General features: G+C 56.3%; 2 protein-coding genes across 3 annotated transcripts; one reads left to right on the top strand and one right to left on the bottom strand.

Annotated features, from left to right (window-relative positions):
• The first annotated feature begins 229 nt into the window (after positions 1-229).
• ADAR (adenosine deaminase RNA specific) lies at positions 230-12,782 on the top strand. 2 transcript variants are annotated; one of them, XM_072358795.1, is made up of 15 exons: positions 230-345; positions 2,599-4,094; positions 5,297-5,483; positions 5,564-5,721; positions 6,097-6,238; positions 6,406-6,614; positions 6,838-6,994; positions 7,889-8,060; positions 8,586-8,679; positions 9,912-10,037; positions 10,119-10,252; positions 10,408-10,590; positions 10,995-11,107; positions 11,597-11,724; positions 12,055-12,782. In XM_072358795.1, the coding sequence occupies exons 2-15, from the start codon at positions 2,680-2,682 to the stop codon at positions 12,293-12,295; spliced, it is 3,459 nt and encodes a 1,152-aa protein (XP_072214896.1). In that variant the 5' UTR covers positions 230-345; positions 2,599-2,679; the 3' UTR covers positions 12,296-12,782. The 2 variants fall into 2 exon arrangements, with proteins under 2 accessions (XP_072214896.1, XP_072214895.1); XM_072358794.1 differs by lacking the exon at positions 230-345 and adding an exon at positions 382-793.
• Positions 12,783-13,753: 971 nt separating this feature from the next.
• CHRNB2 (cholinergic receptor nicotinic beta 2 subunit) lies at positions 13,754-18,868 on the bottom strand. Its single transcript, XM_072358796.1, has 6 exons — positions 18,698-18,868; positions 17,057-17,202; positions 16,462-16,506; positions 15,953-16,062; positions 14,888-15,851; positions 13,754-14,036 (listed from the first exon to the last, which is right to left on the bottom strand). The coding sequence occupies exons 1-6, from the start codon at positions 18,738-18,740 to the stop codon at positions 13,866-13,868; spliced, it is 1,479 nt and encodes a 492-aa protein (XP_072214897.1). The 5' UTR covers positions 18,741-18,868; the 3' UTR covers positions 13,754-13,865.
• Between the last annotated feature and the right edge of the window lie 449 nt (positions 18,869-19,317).

The raw sequence follows: 19,317 nt of genomic DNA, 5'->3' as shown, positions 1-19,317 counted from the left end.
GAGCCCCCATAGGGTGTGGGGGGGACTTAGGGGGGCTTTGAGGGCACACAGGGGAACGGGGGGTCGGGGGAACAAAGAACAATGAGGGCCGGAGGAGCTGTAGAAGTCAGAGGGGCCAGGAAGGCAGATGGTGAATGAAGACCCCCCCACACATACAGACTAGATCCGACGCCCACCGGGCACGTGGGTAGAGCTCAATGCGCATGCGCCCGCCCGGCGGGGCTCAGCTCAGCCATGCGTTGCCGCTCCGTTCCCTGAAGGAAGATGGCGGCCGCGACGCCGCGCGGCGCGCTTCGATGACGTCATTATCGCGCGCCCGCAGCGGCGCCGGTGGCTGCGGAGGGGGTAAGAGGGCCCGGAGGGGGGAGGGGAGGGAGGGCGAGGCCTGGGAGCGGAGCACCGGGAGGAGCCCGGAGCCCTATTGGGGGAGATAGGGAACGGCGGGGGGGGGGGGTGCGGGTGCGGGGCTGTGTCCCTCGGTGTGAGTCCCCGTCGTGTGCCGGAGATGCTCACGGTGATACCGGGACCGGATCGTGACCCTTCACCGGGTCCGCTGCTCCGAACCGCCGCCTCAAGCACGGCCGCCCTCCTCCCCCCATCCTCCCCCACGGCTCCGGGCATGGCGACACGTCCCAGCGCTGCCCGCCCCAGGGCGGGGCGGAGAGAACCGTTGCTGGGACGGAACCGAAAGCGAAAGGATCCGCAGCCATCTTACGGGAGAAACGGGGCCCGGTACCGGCTCCGGCGCTTCGCTTTAGCCGGCCGGACTCGGAGAAAGCCGGTCGGAGCGCAGGTAACGCGATCTCTCGGTGCTCCCTTTAGGGCCGTAAGGAGCCGCCGTTATGGGAGCACAGCACGGCCGTGCTCGGTGTGGTTAAAGAGCCGAGCGTGCTCTGCTCCTTTAGGAACCATCCACGTGCAGCCCTTTGCATCCTTCTGTTCTCTATTGACGCGTCGCCCTTCAAACTTTCAGGCTTAGGGAGGTCCAAGAGCTTTGTTTGCAAAGGGTTTTCTAATGCTGGGTGATGGGGGGGGTCCCCATCACTATGGGGATATCCATCACTGTGTGTAAGAGGGCTGGGATGTGCCCTAGGAGTGGCTGCTTCTCTTTAAGCAGCGCTTTAAAAGCTTCAGAGCCCTGAAGGTGTGAGTGAAACTGCCATCCCCAAAAGGCCTTGGTGGCGTTACAAGGTGGTCACCTATCAGATCATTCACTCTTCTGTAATTCTCAGTTATCTACAAGATAAACTGTTGGTGTAGCTTCAGGCACTGTGACCACGAGTCGACCATGACCACGACTCCCAGGGGTCGGTGCTGGGGCCTGTCCTCATCCATATCTTTATTGATGACCTGGATGAGGGCATCGAGTGCACCCTCAGTAAGTTCGCAGATGACACTAAACTGGCTGGGAGTGTGGATCTGCCTGGGGGTAGCGAGGCCCTACAGAGGGATCTGGACAGGCTGGAGAGCCGGGCTGAAGCCAATGGGATGAGGGTCAACAAGAGCAAATGCCAGGTCCTGCACTTGGGCCACAACAGCCCCAGGCAGCGCTATAGGCTTGGGATGGAGTGGCTGGAGGACTGTGAGGAGGAAATGGACCTGGGGGGATAAAGGAGGCTGAGGGGAAACCTTATTGCCCTCTGAAAGGTTCTTACAGTGAGAGTGGGGCAGGTCTCTTCTCACTAGTGACAAGTGACAGGACGAGGGGAAATGGCCTCAAGTTGCGCCAGGGCAAGTTCAGGCTGGATATTAGGAAGAATTTCTTTCCCGAATTTAAGCATTTAAGCACTCTTTACAGCTTTTAACCAGCTTGATGTTGGTAGCAGCGAAGTACTTGCTGTCTTAGTTTTGGAGAGATATTGCTTTGTGCCCTTCTGAAATGCTATGGAAATGTTTGTCCCCTTGTCTCAAGAACAGCCTAGTTATGCCTAAATGTGGGACCTATCGTAGGGAACCTGCTTTAGCAGAGGGGTTGATCTCAATGATCTCTTAAGGTCCCTTCCAACCCCTGCAATTCCATCACTCTGTGTCGTTCGGAATGATTTCACTGTAGGTTATCGCCTTACTCCTGCAGTGTGATGCTTTACCTCCGTAGGTCTCATACAGCCCACAAACAAGGGGATGCTTGGGGTTTCTGACTTAAGCTACGTGAGGCTCTCGCAGCTGTGCCATGTTGAGCTGCTCTGCCTCTCAGGCTGCAAAAAGCAGACATGAGCTTCTTGCCTCCCTGCGGGCACAGAAGTGAAACTTGCTCATGATTTGGAATCACCCAGCGGTGCCAAAAGGGGATTGAACCAAAACCCAGGCGGTCTTTGCAGCCTCCTTGATGTTCAGCCCAAACAAGAGCAGCCAGTCTCTATATATGAAAGCTGGTTTCTTGTTAACCTCACTCAGGGTTCCTGACTGTTGGGGTCTGACCTGGGCAGGTGTAATTTGCCAGCTGTGCTCACATGAATAATTTAATGTCAGTGGAAAGGTTTGGCAAGGCTCTTATATCTCAGCAGCGTGGAGGGTGTTTAGGCTGCACCTCTGCATATCATGGTGTCATTGGGTTTTTAACCCCTGTTGGGTTGTTTTTCTTGTGTGTCTTCCTAGCAGGTATCCACTGGGAACTGGAGGGAATCGCTGCCCCTGGTGTGCAGGCAGCCTGGATGCAAACGTGTGCTCAAGCAGTGCGCTATGAGCAGAGGCACTGCACGAGGCAAAGGCTCACGTCTCACCCAAGCAAAGCAGAACTGCTCCAACTCTCACCCAGCTTTCTTTAACCACCCCCATCCCTCGCAGATAACAACCTGGGATTCCTCTTGGTGCCCGGCAGAGCAGGACGGTGATGTTTGCTTAATTCAGAGGCCTCAGTCGTACAGCAAGGTGTGTGCTGGAGGATGGCAGGCTGCTGCTCCTGCAGGGAGAGGGCAGGGCGGCCGTGGCAAAGCAGGATGGCATAGGTTCTCCAGCAAGCAGCAGGTAGAAACACCCCCACGTTGTCCCCCTCCTCGTTATTGCTCTCAGGAGGACTTGCAAAGAGATTCATTCGCCATCAGGCTGGATTTACAGAGACTGTCTCTGGCTGGGAAGAGTTTGGAACAAGAAATTCTGAGTATTTTGGGGCAGCTCCGGGAGGGAGAGACTCGTACGGTTCACGATCTTGTCCGTAAGCTTAAAACTCCGAGGAAAGAAGTCAATCGTGTTTTGTATCAGCTCCTCAGGGCAGGCAAATTGCACAGGACCGAAGGGACGCCGCCGCTGTGGAGGATTGCCAACCCGAACACAGAGAGAGAAGGAAACCCTCCTGAGCACGGGGTGGGGAAAGCAGAGCCAGCTGTTGAGAGCAGGGGGGAGTGGAGTGCAGCTGGTGTGAGAGACCCCAACCCCACCATGGCTGAGACCAAGGACAAGATCTGCAACTTCTTGTTCGGCGTGGCGGACACGACGGCCATCAACCTTGCCAGAAATATCGGATTTTCCAGGGCGAAGGATGTGAATTCCTTTCTAAGTGCTTTGGAGAAGCTGGGTGATGTCCGCAAGCTGAACTCAACCCCTCCACGATGGTCCCTAACGAGCAGGAAGCGCGAGAGGATGGAGATGAGGCTGAAAGCAGCAGCAGCAGATCCTGCACCTGAGCCAGGTGTGCAGCCTCCTCCTGTGCCTCCAGCTCTGCGGGAGGGGGCTGCAGCTTCACCAGCAGCAACAACAGCAGGGCAAAGTGCGGGAGGTGGGCAGCAGCCATTGGAGCCAAGCATGCAGAACAGCGCTGCTGTTCAAGAAGCAGCCGTGCCTGAGGAATCCAAGCCTTTATTTTCTGGCTTCAGTAGCTATGATAGCTCTGAAAACGGCAGGTGGGCTTCGGATGATATCCCAGATTATCTGAACACTATCGCCAAGCAGCCGGATGGGTCAGACTCCATCATGCACTCTCAGTCTTCCCCCAGCTACGCTGCTCAGTTTAACACTGTCTTCCCATGCACGCCCGTGGAGAAGCTGCTGGCTTGCCAAGAGAAGAACCCGGTGAGCGGCCTCACCGAGTACTCCCAGTTTACCTACCAGCAATGTGAGTTCAACATGCTGGAGCAGAGTGGGCCCTCTCATGAGCCACGGTAAGGACGCTTCCTAACATCCCTGAGCTCTTTTTGTTTCAGCTGAATTTGACCAGTTTCCACCCCAGTGTTGTCCCAAAGGGCTCCTCGTTAACGTTTGCTGCTATTTGGGCTAATGAGCCTGGCTGATTCCTGCTTAAACACCAGCAGTCTGGGTCTGCTAAACCCACACAGGGGTAGAATTCATCTCTGCCTGCTCACATGCTCTGCCTGATTTGGTCCATTGGCTTTCGATTTTGGTGATATTTGGAGGTAAAACTGGCATTTCTGGGGTACCTCTGACTTACCCAGATACAAGCTGCGGATGTGGCGTAAAGGAAGCCTCAAACAAAGCAACCGAGAGCAGCGAAGTTTGGGTTAAATGGGGTGAACCCACCAGCAGTGTCTCCATGGTGTGGTAGGTCAGAGTCCAACGTGATGCTACGCTGTGTGGAGTCGGTCTCTGGGGTCCCACCTCTGACTGCTGAACTGTGGCTGTTCCCTGAGCGAGATGGTGAAAAGTGGGCATGTGCCACGCTGGAACACGTCAATAGACTCGCTAGACAGGAAAATTGGCCTCATTTCTAAAGGCAAAGTCCCGGGTCTTTTTTGTAAGGGGAGATGGAAGGGATTCAGCCCATCTCTAGATCCAGTGTGTGACCCCTTTTCTCTGGAAGCAATTTTCCTGTGCACGGGGCTGTAGAACAGGAGAGTAGCTGCCTAGCTGGAAATAAAACCCATGAGAGGTGTATGTGAAGCAGCACCTCCTGAGCTGCTCTGAATGCAATGGGTGTCTCACAGCACTGCTGGGATTCAAGGAGAGTGCCAGAGGGACGGATGAGCCCAGATGAGGTGCAGGTGGAACAGGATGGGTTGCTCTCAGACTTCCTGCTTCCCCGTGCAGGAGATGTGACCGAGCTGCTCTTTGCAAGGGCTCGTTGCATCTTTCCAGCTGTCTTTTTGGCTTGCAAAACAAGGCAGCTCATCCCTTTCTTGCAGAACGAAATCCAGAGCTGCTGCGTCTCTCCTAAGCAGCTCTGGAGGTGCTGTGAAGTGAGACCCAGACACACAGCTCTCCTTCCTGCACGTAGCAGCAAAGGTTTGCTCTCAGCCTGCAGCTGCCTGCTCCTCCTCATTGACTTCCAAGAGCAAACACTTGTGCTGAGAACACCGGGTTGATTTACCTTCCTGATTTGGGTCTCTTTGTTTTCTTCCTGTGGAAGGTTTAAGTTCCAGGCAGTGATTAATGGGCGCCCATTCCCACCAGCAGAAGCAGGAAGCAAAAAGCTGGCCAAGCAGGAGGCAGCAGCTAACGCCATGAAGATCCTGATGCAAGAAGCAGAGAATGGAAGCCCTGACGATCTTAGCAGTGAAATTCCTTTTGTGTCCGACAGCTCTGAGCTGGAGCAGGTGAGTCTTTTCGTCTTCTTTTTGAGCTCGGTCAAACAGGGTTTGTATTGAAATCCATCTCCTCGATCTTCTCTTTGCAGGCTTTGCATTCAGAGCCGGAGCTGTCATCTGCACCAGCTCAGCTGAACCTGCTCCCTGGAAAGCACCCCATCAGCGTGCTAATGGAGTATGGGCAGAAGTCTGGGAACACGGTTGAATTCCTGCTGCTGTCTCAGGACGGCCCACCTCACGATCCCAGGTATATAGAGCTGTCAGCTATGGGGAGGATGGAAACCCTCCCTTCCCTTAACACCTTGCTGTTCAGTGTGCTCCCTGTGCTCATCTTGACTTAACCAAGGAGTCTGGGCATGGCTCCTCCACAACGTCTGTCTCCAGAAGGAAGCTAAAAGAGTGCCTTTCTCAGAGCAGGGATGCTCTGCTGCACCAAGAACAGCTTCTAGTCCTGTGCCCTACCTGGTAGCACTGCTCTGGGATTTCCAGCTTGAGGCCGTGCTGGTAGATTCAAAGCGGAGATAATGCAGAAGGATTTAAATATGAACTGGGAGAAAGGGATAATCAACAGGGCTGAGATGCGTGTGCTTAACGTTCTTCGTATGCTATGATGTCCTGTCAGGTTCAGCTACTGTGTGAAAATGGGTGACCAAATTTTCCCTGCTGTGGTAGGAAACAGCAAGAAGGGAGCAAAGCAAATGGCAGCAGAGGTTGCTATGAAGATTCTTTCTGGAGAGTCTGTGCCACGTGTCCCACCTGAACAGGTACGGAGAGCTCCTTTGTGACACCCAACATGTTTTCTTGCATCGTGTTCCCCCTTTATTTCATGCATTCCACCCCACGAGGCCACATTGTGGCTGTGGTAGAGCTTTGCAGAAGCCTGCAGTACCATTGGTGTTTAACAGCCTTGTCCTGTCTGACTCTCCACCAGCCCATTGTGAAGCCCCAGGGTGAACCCAGCTGTGCTCTTCAGGTCGTTGTTCCTGATGAACCCAAAGCAATGAAAGTAAAGGGTGTTGGGGAGCTCATCAAATACCTCAATGTCAATCCGGTCAGCGGCTTGCTGGAATACGCCCGCTCCAATGGCTTTGCTGCAGAGTTCAAACTCATTGACCAAACAGGACCTCCCCATGACCCAAAGTAAGTGGCCGTGTCTCTCCAAGGGGGGAAATCTTGCCTTGTTGCTGTTATCCTGGAGTAGAGGAGTAGTTTGAGATGACAACAGGCTGTGCTGCTGCCTCTGCTGAACCTCATGTCCAGCTGAGGGCACACCGCCTCCACTCTGCTCTTCTCTGTGCTGAGAGATCTACAACCAGGCTGAAATCGAAGGGTTTCTTTGGTTCTCACTCTGCTGTCTTTACAGGTTTGTCTATCAGGCAAAAGTTGGAGGCCGCTGGTTCCCAGCTGTAACTGCACACAGTAAGAAACAGGGCAAGCAGGAGGCAGCTGACGCAGCGCTCCGGGTCCTGATTGGGGAAACAGAGAAAGCAGAACGCATGGGAGGGATGAGCATCGCAGAGGTAACATCCAGCTCTAAGGCTGGGTCTGCTTTTATAGCCCTTTCTCTCCTATGCTTCTCAGTCCAGCAGGAAAATGCCTCTGATTGTTGTTCTCTGAAGGTGTAGATGAGCTGATGCTCTGCTAAAACGGGTTGGGTATTTCCCCATGGTGCAGCCACGCTCTTCACTCCTGCTGGTGTCTGCTTTAGGCCTTCGTTATCCTCTGATACGAAGCTCATATGATTCCATGAGCTGCTGAAAGATGTTCCTGGGGTTCCATTACAGGAATGCTCTCATTTTTATTCTGATAAATCCATTCCAAAAGTGCAAAATCAGCTCAAAAAGTTGTCGTGCATCAGATACAAGATGGAGCTCTGGTTGAGTCAGGATGGCAGTCCCAAACCCTGAAATCTCACTTGGAGTTTGGTGATCTCTCAAAAGCTTCATTCCCCATTGCACGGCTGTGGCTTTAAATAGCAAATCCATCAGGGAGGATGTGGTGGAGGGCGGTGATAGAGGAGGCAGTTGCAGGTACACTCTCCCAACAGGCAACCAAAGGGGGGATTCCTGCAAAGCTAGACACAGATTTCCCTGGCTGAGTCTCTGGGAATACAGGCAAGATTGAGTTTTGTTGCTTTGCAGCGGGGTTCCCCCCTGGCACCCTCAGCTCATTTAGCTCTCTGCCAGGCAGACAGCTTGCTGCAGCTAATGGTGTGCTCAGAGCAGAACTCCAAGCATTGGATCCTAGAAATACCCCAGAGATCTTCACCCACCCCTTTGATGTGATGCCCTCCATGCGTTCAGCCCCAAACAGCTCTGCCTGCAGTCTGTGTTCCGTGTGTTCCTGCCTTCTGCTTGCTTAGCTGTGTTTTGGGTTCGCTGTTTGCCTGAGTTCTTTTCCTCCCTGCCCTGCAGCTCCCCGTGAGGGGCAGCACCCTCCACGACCAGATGGCCATGCTGAGCCACCAACGCTTCAACACCCTGACTGCTTGCATCCAGCACAGCCTGCTCGGGAGGAAGATCCTGGCTGCCATCATCATGCGGAAGGGAAGCCAGGACTTAGGAGTGGTGGTCAGCATCGGGACAGGTATGGGCTGCTTCCAGCATGAGCTGAGCTCTGAGCCTCCCATTGGGTTCCCCATCAGCTCCAAGCAGTGAACAGCTGCTGCTGGAGGCTTTGGAAGGGCAAGCAACGCTCGCAGAGCTCACACGGTGTCACAAGTGATTTAGCTGGAGAGAAAGAACAAAGTGATGGTGCCTTCAGCGATATTGCTCTTAATCTTTGCTTGCATTGCTGTGTGCTGCTCTGTGCATCAGAGCGTGGGCTCCTTCCCGCATCACATAGCACAGGTTCTCCGCTTTGTCACAGCTGAAAAGCACTTGGGGCTTTGAGGGTTGGCCATCAGAGTCTCTGCTGCCACTGGAGCAGTGTGTGCTCTCTCTGTCCCATGTTTTCCTCCTTGCCTGGGTCAAGGTGATAAACAGTGAGAGAAGTGCTGCTCAGGAGCCCAGAGAAGTAAAACTCAGTGCAATTTAAACCCTTCTGCAAAGCTCCTGTTGCAGCTTTTGAGTGACACAAGCCTTCCATTTCTTTCTTATGTTTCCCCCCCAGGTAATCGGTGTGTGAAAGGAGAAGAGCTGAGCTTGAAGGGGGAGACGGTGAATGATTGCCATGCAGAAATCATTTCACGCAGAGGCTTTGTGAGGTGAGAAAGGGGAAGCCCAGGGAGAGGCTGAATTGCCTGCCAAGGGGTGCAGTTCCTGCAATGCTTTAACACCAGTTTACCCATATGTTGTTAAAACAGAGGGATGTTATTTGTGATAAGGAAGGTCCACGCCTGAACGTTGCCCAAATTTAGTACCAAACCGGAGACTTGCCATGAGCCCAAGGGCTGCTTCTGTTGCACTTAAAATAAAGCATGGTGCAAAGCACAGCTCCGGTCTGAGCACGGCGCTGTCAGGCAGTGGGATTTTGCAGCCCAGATCCTTTGGTGGCACTTGTGGGTGCAGAAGGCGGTGTGCTGATAAGGGACAAATCCCTTTTTTCATCAGCTTTTCCCAAACCAAACTGCCCAATTGTTCTCTTATCTGTAAAAGCATTCAGCTCTTCTCTGAAGCCAGATGCAATTGGGTGAGCCTCAGTAATTGCCTGCCCTCCCGCTTATGAGCAGCAGCAAAACAAGCTGCTTCTGTAAAGCTGTTGTCTGCCCTCTGTGCCTTCCTGAGCTCTGGAAGGTGCTGGGGGTCGGTCCTCAGCAGGCTGTGAAGTCAGAGGGTTGCACTCTTGTTTACTGTCTGCCTGAGCTATGAATCTTGACAGCTGTAGCTGCTGGGCTGCTCCGGCACAGAGGAGCCTGTTGGAAATGACAGCAATGAGCTTCACCTCTCCTGCACACGCTCTTGTTGAGGGATCTCAGTGAAGCTGCAGTTTTTCTTTAGTCCTTGATGGTGTGTTGGAGACCTCAGGGTTTTCCTCCCAGCCAGCAGCAGCCGCGAAAGGCCCAGTCAATGTAAACAGATCGTGGGCTTGTGCTAATAATACTGCTCATGTTCAGCTGCCTCTGGGGCTCTTTACTCTGCGTGCAAACTCAGTGCTGAGTAAAGGTGCTAAGTTAACAACCTTGAAGTCTTCTTCACGCTCAGATCAGATGCATAAAAACAGCAGAGCTGAGCCAGCCGGGCTCCTTTCTCTCCTCCGCCACTGTTTCTATCTGCTTACCCAACACAACGCTTGTTTCTTTATTGCATGTCATCTGCCTGGCAGGAAACCTGCTCTGTTTTGTGTCTCTCTGTGCTGTCACACGCCATTCATTGGCTTCTGTCATTGGTTTGATGGAGGCTGAACTCGAGATCCTGCTCGTCCAGGGTGCTGTGCAGATCCATGTGTGTTTTGTCTTGGGGAGCAAAGCACCTTTTGATGCGTTGTTCCTGTTTTCAGGTTTCTCTATAGTGAGCTGATGAAGTACGACCCCTCCAAACCTTCTGCAATAGAGAGCATTTTTGAGCCAGCAGGAGGGAGGAGACTCAAAATAAAGAGCAACATCACCTTCCACCTCTACATCAGGTTGGTTTGGGGGGTGATGCAGGCGGTGGGATGTGGGTGGTGACCTGGCTGTAACCTGAGGAGTATTTATTTCACTTCTAGCACAGCACCCTGTGGAGATGGAGCTCTCTTTGATAAGTCCTGCAGTGACCAGGCGAGCGTGGTGGGGCAGGCAGAGCATCAGCCCCTCTTTGAGAACTCCAAACAAGGCAAGCTGCGGACCAAGGTGGAGAACGGTGAGTGCAGTTTGCTCCCTGCGTATTGGGAAGCTCCAGCCCTCCATTCTGTGAGCCATCCAGGCTTCCTTCCTTCACCCACTGGGATCTGAAGCATGCAAGTAACAAAGGGGTTGAGTGAGTCCTGACAGGAGAGCTTTCCTTGCTCACAACAGGGGAAGGCACCATTCCTGTGGAGTCAAGCGACATCGTGCCGACGTGGGATGGGATCCAGCACGGGGAGAGGTTACGCACCATGTCCTGCAGTGACAAAATCCTACGTTGGAACATCCTGGGCTTGCAAGGAGCGCTGCTGTCACACTTCATCGAGCCGGTGTATCTCAGCTCTGTTACTCTTGGTATGAGACCCATCATCCCTTTCTGGGTTGGGACAGCTGTGTTGCACTGCCCCTTCATGGAGTGAGCTGCGGTACCAAATAACCCCCTTCCACCGTGGAGACTGCAGGAGTAAGAGACCGAAACATCAGTCTGTTCTGTTTTGGAGTTGGTGCATTGTACGCAGTGGGTGGTGTGAGTTTTCCTTTAGGATTCCTGGTTTTAGAAGGTGTATGTGAGTGAGGCTGAGGCCAAACTTGCATCATTAAGGACACATATGAGCTGTAAGCCTTCACCTTGGGGTGTGCGGCAGCGAGCTCACTGCTGCTGATCCCCATGGCTGCCAGCTTTCAGTGCTGTCATACTCAGGGCTCGTCTGTTAGCAGCACACTTCTGTTCTCTGATGCCTTCACGTGTGTCTTCATAGGTTACCTGTACAGCCAGGGCCACCTGACACGAGCAATCTGCTGCCGCCTGGTGAGAGATGGGGATGTGCTGCACAAGAGACTCCAGGCTCCGTATCGTATCAACCACCCAGAGGTCTGTGCTTCTCTTGGTGTCTCCATCCTCTCTTCTACCTCAGCCCTTGGTTCTCACTGAGGCCCCTGTAGGGGGTGGCCAGTAAAGCAGTGCATGCCATCCCTCTGTGTCCATGGGTTCTTGGGGACACACAGACCAAAGTTACCCTCCTAGCCTTCATCTTGGCAGCGGACAGTGGCTTCTTAATCTCAGGTGTTTGGCTGAGCTCAGTGCAAGGGTTGGAAACTCCTCAGGTTTTGCTTCTCCCAGGTGAGATCAGACCCAGCACCGTCACTTCCCAAAGGGAGCATCAGCGTGGAGGACCTTCAGCGTGGGGGTAGATGAGGTTTCCAATGTGCAGAGCACTGAGCATCAGGGGTGGAAAGCAAAGGCCATTGCTCAGTGCAGGGCTGGTGGCTGCTGTGTGCCTGGGTGACCCCTTTACCCCCACCTCGTGGTGGGATCAGTGTTGGAAACCGCCCCCCCCCCCCCTTCCCTCTGTGGCTGCAGGTTGGACGAGTCAGCGTGTACGACTCCGCCAGGCAGACGGGCAAGACGAAGGAGTCTTCAGTGAACTGGTGTCTTGCTGATGAAAGCAAAGTGGAAGTGTTGGATGGCACAAAAGGGAAAGTAGATGGGTAAGAAGAGCTTTTCCTGATGCTGCTTTTCTGTGGGGTCAGTCGTACTCTTAAAAGTGAGCATTGCAGTATCTGCTGTGGGGAGGGGTATTACAAGCTGATTCAATACAGAGCTCTTGAAGCATGGGGTTTGGGACCCCCATGGCCAGGTTGATGCCATTGGATATGGGGTTTTTGGGGCCCCCATGGCCTGGTTGGTACCATTGGATATGGGGTGGTTGTGCCCAGGCCCCGCAGCAGAGCCCCAGGGGATCTCATGCTCCGAGTCCTCTGCTCCTATCAGCTTCTCTGTGTCATACCTTTCACCATTGCCTTTTTCTTCCTTCTCAGACCGAAGCTGGAGGTGTCTCGTGTGTCCAAGAGGAAAACCTTTGCCCTTTTCCGGCAGTTATGTGCTAAGACTGACTGCAAAGAGCTGCAGAAGCTCTTGGTGTACTCAGAAGCAAAGAAAGCAGCCGTGCAGTACCAGCAAACCAAGCAGTGTTTCTTCAGCGCACTGGAAGAGATGGGCTATGGCAGCTGGATCTGCAAACCACAGGAGGAAGACAACTTCTCCATCTCTGATGCATAACTGGAGGCTGTGGGTGGGTGTGAGGGTGTGGGTGAGGGTGAGCAGGGTGTATGGGTCCATCTTCCCCCCACTTTCTTTTTGAGGTGCAGCCAGTAGTTGCAGCAGTTTCCCCTGTAGGCCTCGGCTGCTTTCTCTCTCTCTGCTCCTGTTCCTCCCAGGCCCTGCCCTTTTCTCTTTTAAAACACGCATGGAAAATCATCGTCTCTTTTTAATTTGAAGCCAGGGCAGCCTGAGTTTGTTTGCTTTCGTGTTCTCTTCTGTTGTTTCTTTAAAAGAAGGCACAAGAAACCAGAAGGGACCGCAGCCCTGAATCATTTGGACCGTGCAACGCAGCTCCCTCTGGCAGGTTTCGGGGCAGGTTTCTCTCTTTGGAGAGCTGTTTTATGTCTGGTGTTCTCCCTGTTCTTTGGTGGCAGCCTGGACTGGGTTGGGACACAGACTGAGCTCTGCACAGCTGTTCTGTGTTTAATAAACTTTAGGTACTGTTACCTGGTTCTGTTCCATTGAGTGTATAAAGTGCCCAGGGATGTGAATGGGGATCCCAGAGTGTGGAGTTGAGGGTTGTTTTGCAAGGAACATGGATGAGTTATTGTTTATTAAGCCATGAATGATCTGCATTGAGCTGTGGTAACGGTGGGTGAAGCTTTCTTGCCTTAACCAGAGGCTTTGGGGGGCAGAATTGATCCCTGGGCAGGGTTCTCCCACCTCTTCCTTGTCTTTGGCACAGGGCTGCTCCTCTCTGGGCTGGGGAAATCACGTTGCTTTCCTGCTGGGAGGCTGCAGGTGAGGCCGTGTGCTCTCTTGTGTCTGAGCTCAACCAGACCTCAAACAAAGCGTTCTTGTGGAAGGTGAGAAATGCCCCAGGAGGGCTCAGAGCTGCAGGGCAGCTCTCAGCCTCCTTCCTCCTCACTGAACAGGGTGACAGTGACAGCTCCAACATCTCACTGCCTCCCAAATGTGGGATGGGAAGCAGCAAAAAAGCAAAGAGGAGCAGCCTGGGTGCTCCCCTGTCCTGCTGCAAGCAGCTGGGGGTGCTCAGTTGGGATGCTTGGGGCTCTCCATACCCCTGGGCTCCCCTTGGGGTTTGTGGGTCCCTGTTCAGTGGGGACAGAGCAGGACATGGGCTGCACCCAGAACTGGGATGCAGGGTTGGGATGTGTGGACCCAGCAGGATGCTGCCATCAGGGTGAAGCTCTCAGGATTTCACTGCTGGGAGCACCTGAGAAGGGAGGAGGTGGTTGAAGAGCAGCAGCCCCAGCAACCCTGGGTTTCTCCTGCCGTGTGAAACGAATCGTGGCACCATCAATCCCTATATGGACAAATGGGTTTTAAATCATTTCTGGATCGTGTCATCCCCTCGTGCCACGCGCCGCTGCCCACCATCTGCTCCGTGCTCCCTGGCTGAGCCCTATTTGAAGAGAAGCACCTGCCTCACTCAATGACACTACAACGAAGCATCCTTCTCCTGTGTGACTATTTATTGGTTTGCAGTGGCTGCCCCAGGCCCTGCCCGCCCTGTGTGGTAAGAGCACAAAGCCCACCCGTCCCCCTATGGTCCCCAACTCCAGCACTATTTGGAGGTGGGGGTGCCCTGGCCCAGCTGCAGCAGGGAGTTGGTGGTGTAGTTCTGGAAGAGGGGCTGCAGGAACATCCCGACGGTGCCGAAGACGCAGACGAAGACAAAGATCCATAAGAAGAGGCGGTCGATGACCATGGCCACGTACTTCCAGTCTTCGCTCACCTGCGTGGGGTTGGGGATCCCTTTGGTCAGCTCAAAGCTCAGCTCTCAAACCTTTCTTATTCTGCAGAGCTCTAGATCTGCACCCTCAGCACTGCGGTTCCGGGGGCTCAGCCCTGCCCTGGCAGCTCATCTGCTGAGTCCAAGGAACTTATCTCGCTGCTCAGCCACGCTGGGGTTGTGTCCCCATCCCACACTGCCTGAAATCTGCAGCCTCACGGTGCTGCAGCAGCGGCTGCGTGGGTCAGCCCTCATGGGAGCAGCCGTCTGGTGCTGGGGGAAGGGGGCAGATATGGGGCTGTGGGGGCTCATGGGGACATAGCCGGGCAGGGACCCCGTGGTGTAGTTCTGTACTCTAGGAAGGAGTAATCCTATAGTCCTGTATGGGCACCCCACAGCCCTGTATGGGCACCCCACAACCCTGTATGGGCACCCCACAGCTCTCCATGCACATCACAGACCTTTGCACATCCCGTAGCTCTACAGAGTGCTGTGCAACCCACAGCCCTGCCTACACCCTATGCCCCATAGCCCCCCCTGCACCCCATAGAGCTGCCTGCACCCCCCAGCTCTATTTGGACCCCACCAACACCCCATAACAGCACCTTATGGCTCTGCCTGGGCATAACCCCCCCCTGCACCCCATAATGCTGCCCCACAGCCCCCCCTGCACCCCATAACACTGCCTACATCCCATGCCCCACAGCCTCGCCTGCACCCCATAACACTGCCTGCACCCCCCCAGCTCTACCTGGACCCTACCAACACCCCATACCGGCACCTTACATCTCTACCTGCCCCCCACCCCCCATACCCTCCTCCCTACCCACGTATCCCCCCTCACCCCAACTCACACTCTGATCGTCGTCCTCACTACGCATGTGGTCCGCAATGAAACGCACTCCCTCCACCGCCTCTTCCAGCCCGCAACCGCACGGTGTCGCCGGCTCCGGCTCCTGCCCCTGCCGCTCCCGGTAACCATTGAGCCCCCCCTCGGCTTTAGCAGCCCCAGGGTTGGCGTAACAGGCACAGGTTCGAGCACCGGCCCGGAGGAAAAGCGTAGCGGCTGCTGCGCGCTCTTGGGTTTGGCGACGCTGGCGCAGGCGTTGCCGTGCGCAGTTCTGCTGCGGCTGCTTCATGAATAACAGCGCCGGGAGCTTACGGAGGAACAGGGTACGCACCCAGGGCGGCATGGTGTGAGTGGTGGGAGAGCGGTGGTGCACGTTGAGCACGCAGACGCTGGTGACGATGGAGAAGGTCACCAGCACCATGGTGAACATGAGGTACTTGCCCACCAGCGGCACGTCCAGCGAGGTGGGCGGCACGATCTTGGAGATGAGAAGCAAGAAGACGGTGAGGGCGAGCAGGACGGAGATGCAGAGAGTCATCTTCTCTCCGCAGTCGGAAGGGAGGTAGAAGACGAGGATGGCCAGGGAGGTGATGAGGATGCAGGGGATGATGAGGTTGATGGTGTAGAAGAGCGGCTTGCGTCGGATGATGAAGTCGTAGGTGATATCCACGTAGGTGGAGTCATCCGGGTTCTCATTGCGCCGTCCCGGCAGCGCCACGATGTCCCACTCGCCGCTGGGTGTGAAATCATCCAGGCTGGCCACTTCACTCTTTAACACCAGATCGATCTCGGTGCGGTCATAGGTCCAAGAACGGAACTTCATGGTGCAGTTCTGTTGGTCGAAGGGGAAATGCTTCACCTCGATCTTGCAAGCGCTCTTGTAGATGGCGGGTGGCAGCCAGAAGATGCTGCCATCATAGGAGATGACGGCGTTGGAGTAGAAGGAGACCTCGTACATCCCGTCGGCGCTGGGTTGATGGGATGCACTGTCAGCATTGGGGTCGGGGTTTGTACACCCCCCCTCCACACACACACACACATACATACACACAGCCCAAAAAGCACCTACTTGTTGTAGAGTACCACATCAGGCAGCCAGATGTGCTTAGAGGGCAGGCGGACCTTCTTCATGTTGTCAAAGTCCTCTGGCTTCCAGGTGAGGCGATAGTCCTCCCATTCCTGCCGGCAGCTGCGCTCAGTAAGGCCCCACCACTGGGAGGGGTGTGGGGGGGGAATGGGGCAAAGAGGTCCCAGCACAGGAGGTGGGGGGGGATCCCAGAGCAGTGGGATTACAGGGGGCACAGGAGTCCCAAATCATGGGCTATAGGGGATCTAAATCAGGGGGTATGTGAGACCCGGGACAGTTGGTGTCAAGGGGAAAGGGATGTGAGGATCCCAATTAGGGCATAAGGGGGTCCCAGGGATTTCAAGGGCACAAAGCAAAGGGGAACCAAACTGGGACGTGGTCCTGGGGCAGGGGGATCACAGAGCAGGGGGCATAAGGCAAGAGGGGGTGGAGGTCCCATAGCAGGTGATATGGGGGTCCCACAGCATGGGGGTCCCTCTCTTGGGGCTCACCTGGGTCAGCCACACGTTGGTGGTCATGATCTGCTCCCGCTCGTGCTGCAGAGAGAAGGGGCAGTTACAGGGTGCTGGGGGGGGGAGTGGTTATGGGGTGCTGGGGGTAGTTATGGGATCTTAGGGGGGAGTATGGGGTCCGGGGTGGGGAGTTATCAGGTCCTGGGGGGGGTGTTATGGGGTCCTGGGGGGGGTTATGGGGTCTAAGGGTGTTATGGGGGAGGTTATGGAGTCTGGGGGAGGTGGGGGTTATCGGGTCCTGGGGGGGTGTATGGGATCCTGGAGGGGTTATGGTGTCCGGGGGGGATAGTATATGTTTGTGGGGGTGGTTATGGGACCACAGGAGGGAGTATGGGGTCCAGGGCAGGGAGTTATAGGGTTCTGGGGGGGGGGTTATGGTGTCCGGGGGGAGGTTATGGGGTCTGGGGCTGGGTTATCTGGTCCTGGGGAGGGTTATAGGGTCTAGGGGTGTTATAGGGACCGGGGAGGGAGTATGGGGTCGTGGAGGGAGGGTGTTATCTGGTCCTGGGGAGGGTTATAGGGGTGCTGGGGGTAGTTATGGGGTGCCCGTTCCATGCTGGGTCCCAGCACTCACCACACTGATGAGCTGTGCCAGCGACACCATGAGCTGCACGGTGACGAGCTGCGAGCCGTTGGTGGCCGGGCGGATGAGTTTGTTGTAGCGTGAGGGATCCAGGAGGTATTCCACCAGGCGCTCCTCCGTGTCCGTGCACAGGCTGCCTGCGGGGAGGGGGCTGAGCACGGGGGGCTGGGGGGGCTGGGGAGAGTGTGGGGGGTGGGTGTGTAACGGGGGGTGGGTGTGAGGGGGTGGTGGGGTGTGATGGGGTGGGTGTGAGGGTGTAATGGGGTGGTGATGGGGTGGGTGTGTGATGGGGTGAGTGTGAGATGGGGTGAGTGTGTAATGGGGTGATGGGATGGGTGTGTGATGGGGTGTGTGTGTGATGGGGTGAGTGTGAGATGGGGTGAGTGTGTAATGGGGTGATGGGATGGGTGTGAGATGGGGTGATGGGGTGGGTGTGTGATGGGTTGGTGATGGGACAGGTGTGTGATGGGGTGGTGGAGTGATGGGGTGAGTGTGTAATGGGGTGGTGGAGTGAGTGTGTAATGGGGTGATGAAATGGGTGTGTGATGGGGTGGTGCTGGGATGAGTGTGTAATGGGATGGTGGAGTGATGGGGTGAGTGTGTGATGGGGTGGGTGTGAGATGGGGTGTGAGTGTGATGGGGTGAGTGTGTATTGGGGTGATGGGATGGGTGTGTGATGGGGTGTGTGTGTAATGGGGTGATGGGTTGGGGGTGTTATGGGGTGGTGCTGGGACGAGTGTGTGATGGGGTGGTGGAGTGATGGGGTGAGTGTGTAATGGGGTGATGGGATGGGTGTGTGATGGGGTGTGAGTGTGATGGGGTGAGTGTGTAATGGGGTGGTGGAGTGAGTGTGTAATGGGGTGATGGGATGGGTGTGTGATGGAGTGAGTGTGTAATGGGGTGATGAGATGGGTGTGTGATGGGGTGGTGCTGGGATGAGTGTGTGATGGGGTGGTGGATTGATGGGGTGAGTGTGTAATGGGGTGATGGGATGGGTGTGTGATGGGGTGTGTGTGTAATGGGGTGGGTGTGAGATGGGGTGTGAGTGTGATGGGGTGAGTGTGTAATGGGGTGATGGAGTGATGGAATGGGTCTGCAATGGGGTGATGGGGTGAGTGAGCTATTGAGAGATGGAGTGTGAGCATGTGATGGATTGTGAGTGTGTAACGAAGTGACGGGGGTGATAGGATGAGTGTGTGATGGGGTACAACGGGGTGAAAGTGAGCGTGTAACGGGGTGATGAGTGTGGATGTGACGGGATGATGGCGAATGGGAGTGATGGGGTGACACGAGTGTGTGTGTGTGTGTGCAACGCCGTCCGACTGTAACGGGTGTGAGTGCCCGGGGCTGTGCAGCTCCAGACCCAGGTAGAGGTGGGGAGGGGGGGGGGGATTCCCGTTGGGTTCCCGGTTCCCCGGGGGGGTCCGCATGGGGAGGGGGGGGGTTGAGAACATCCCAGAGCCGCACCCCCCGTCCCAGCCCGGCGGGCGCTGCGGGGCGGTAACGGGCCTTCCCCGCCCCTCCCCCCGACATCGCTGTTCACCGGGAGCAGCCCCGGTGCCGCCGCAGCCCCCTCCCTTCGGTTCTTCTCCCCCCCCCCCCCCCCCACCTCTACCCGGTGCCGGTGCTTACGTCGGAGCGCGGCGAGGAGGCAGAGGAAGCGGAGCAGCGCCATGGGGGCGGCCCGCTGCCTCCGCCGGTGCCGGTCCCGGTGCCGCTGCCCCGGCGCTGTCCCCGGTGCTGCCCGCGCTCTCCGCGGTGCTGGAGCCGGCGGCGGCGGCGGCGGCGGCGGCGGCCCGGGCGGGGCGGCCCCGGGCGGGAGGCGGTGCCGTGCGCTGTGCCGGGGCCGCCCCGCGCCGCTCCGCTCCGCCGCCGTCAGTGGGGCCGCAGCCGCCCCGCCCCCGCCCCGCGGTCACCGGGAGCACCGGGATGGGGACTGGGGGGGGCACCGGGAACCGTGCAGTGAGGGAACCGGGCAGCTCCCGGTGCCCCCCCCCAGCAGCCGCCCCCTCTCTGTGCTGGTTCGGTACCGGCTGGACCCGCTCGGATCCGCTCAGGCCCGGACCCTCGGGAGAGCCCCGCCCGCACCGGGACACCGACCTCCGGGACCCAAAAACCGGGACGATCCTGGCCCCGCCCCCTCGTCCGTAGGCCCCGCCCCCTCGTCCGTAGGCCCCGCCCCTCGGCCCAGTGGCCCCGCCCCCTCTCCCGCGCCTCCCTCCACTCCGCGCCGCTGCGGTACGTCACTTCCG

This window comes from Excalfactoria chinensis, chromosome 32, assembly GCF_039878825.1.
Source record: "Excalfactoria chinensis isolate bCotChi1 chromosome 32, bCotChi1.hap2, whole genome shotgun sequence".
Lineage (NCBI taxonomy): Eukaryota > Metazoa > Chordata > Aves > Galliformes > Phasianidae > Excalfactoria > Excalfactoria chinensis.
This window is presented reverse-complemented; position numbering and strand designations above follow the sequence as displayed.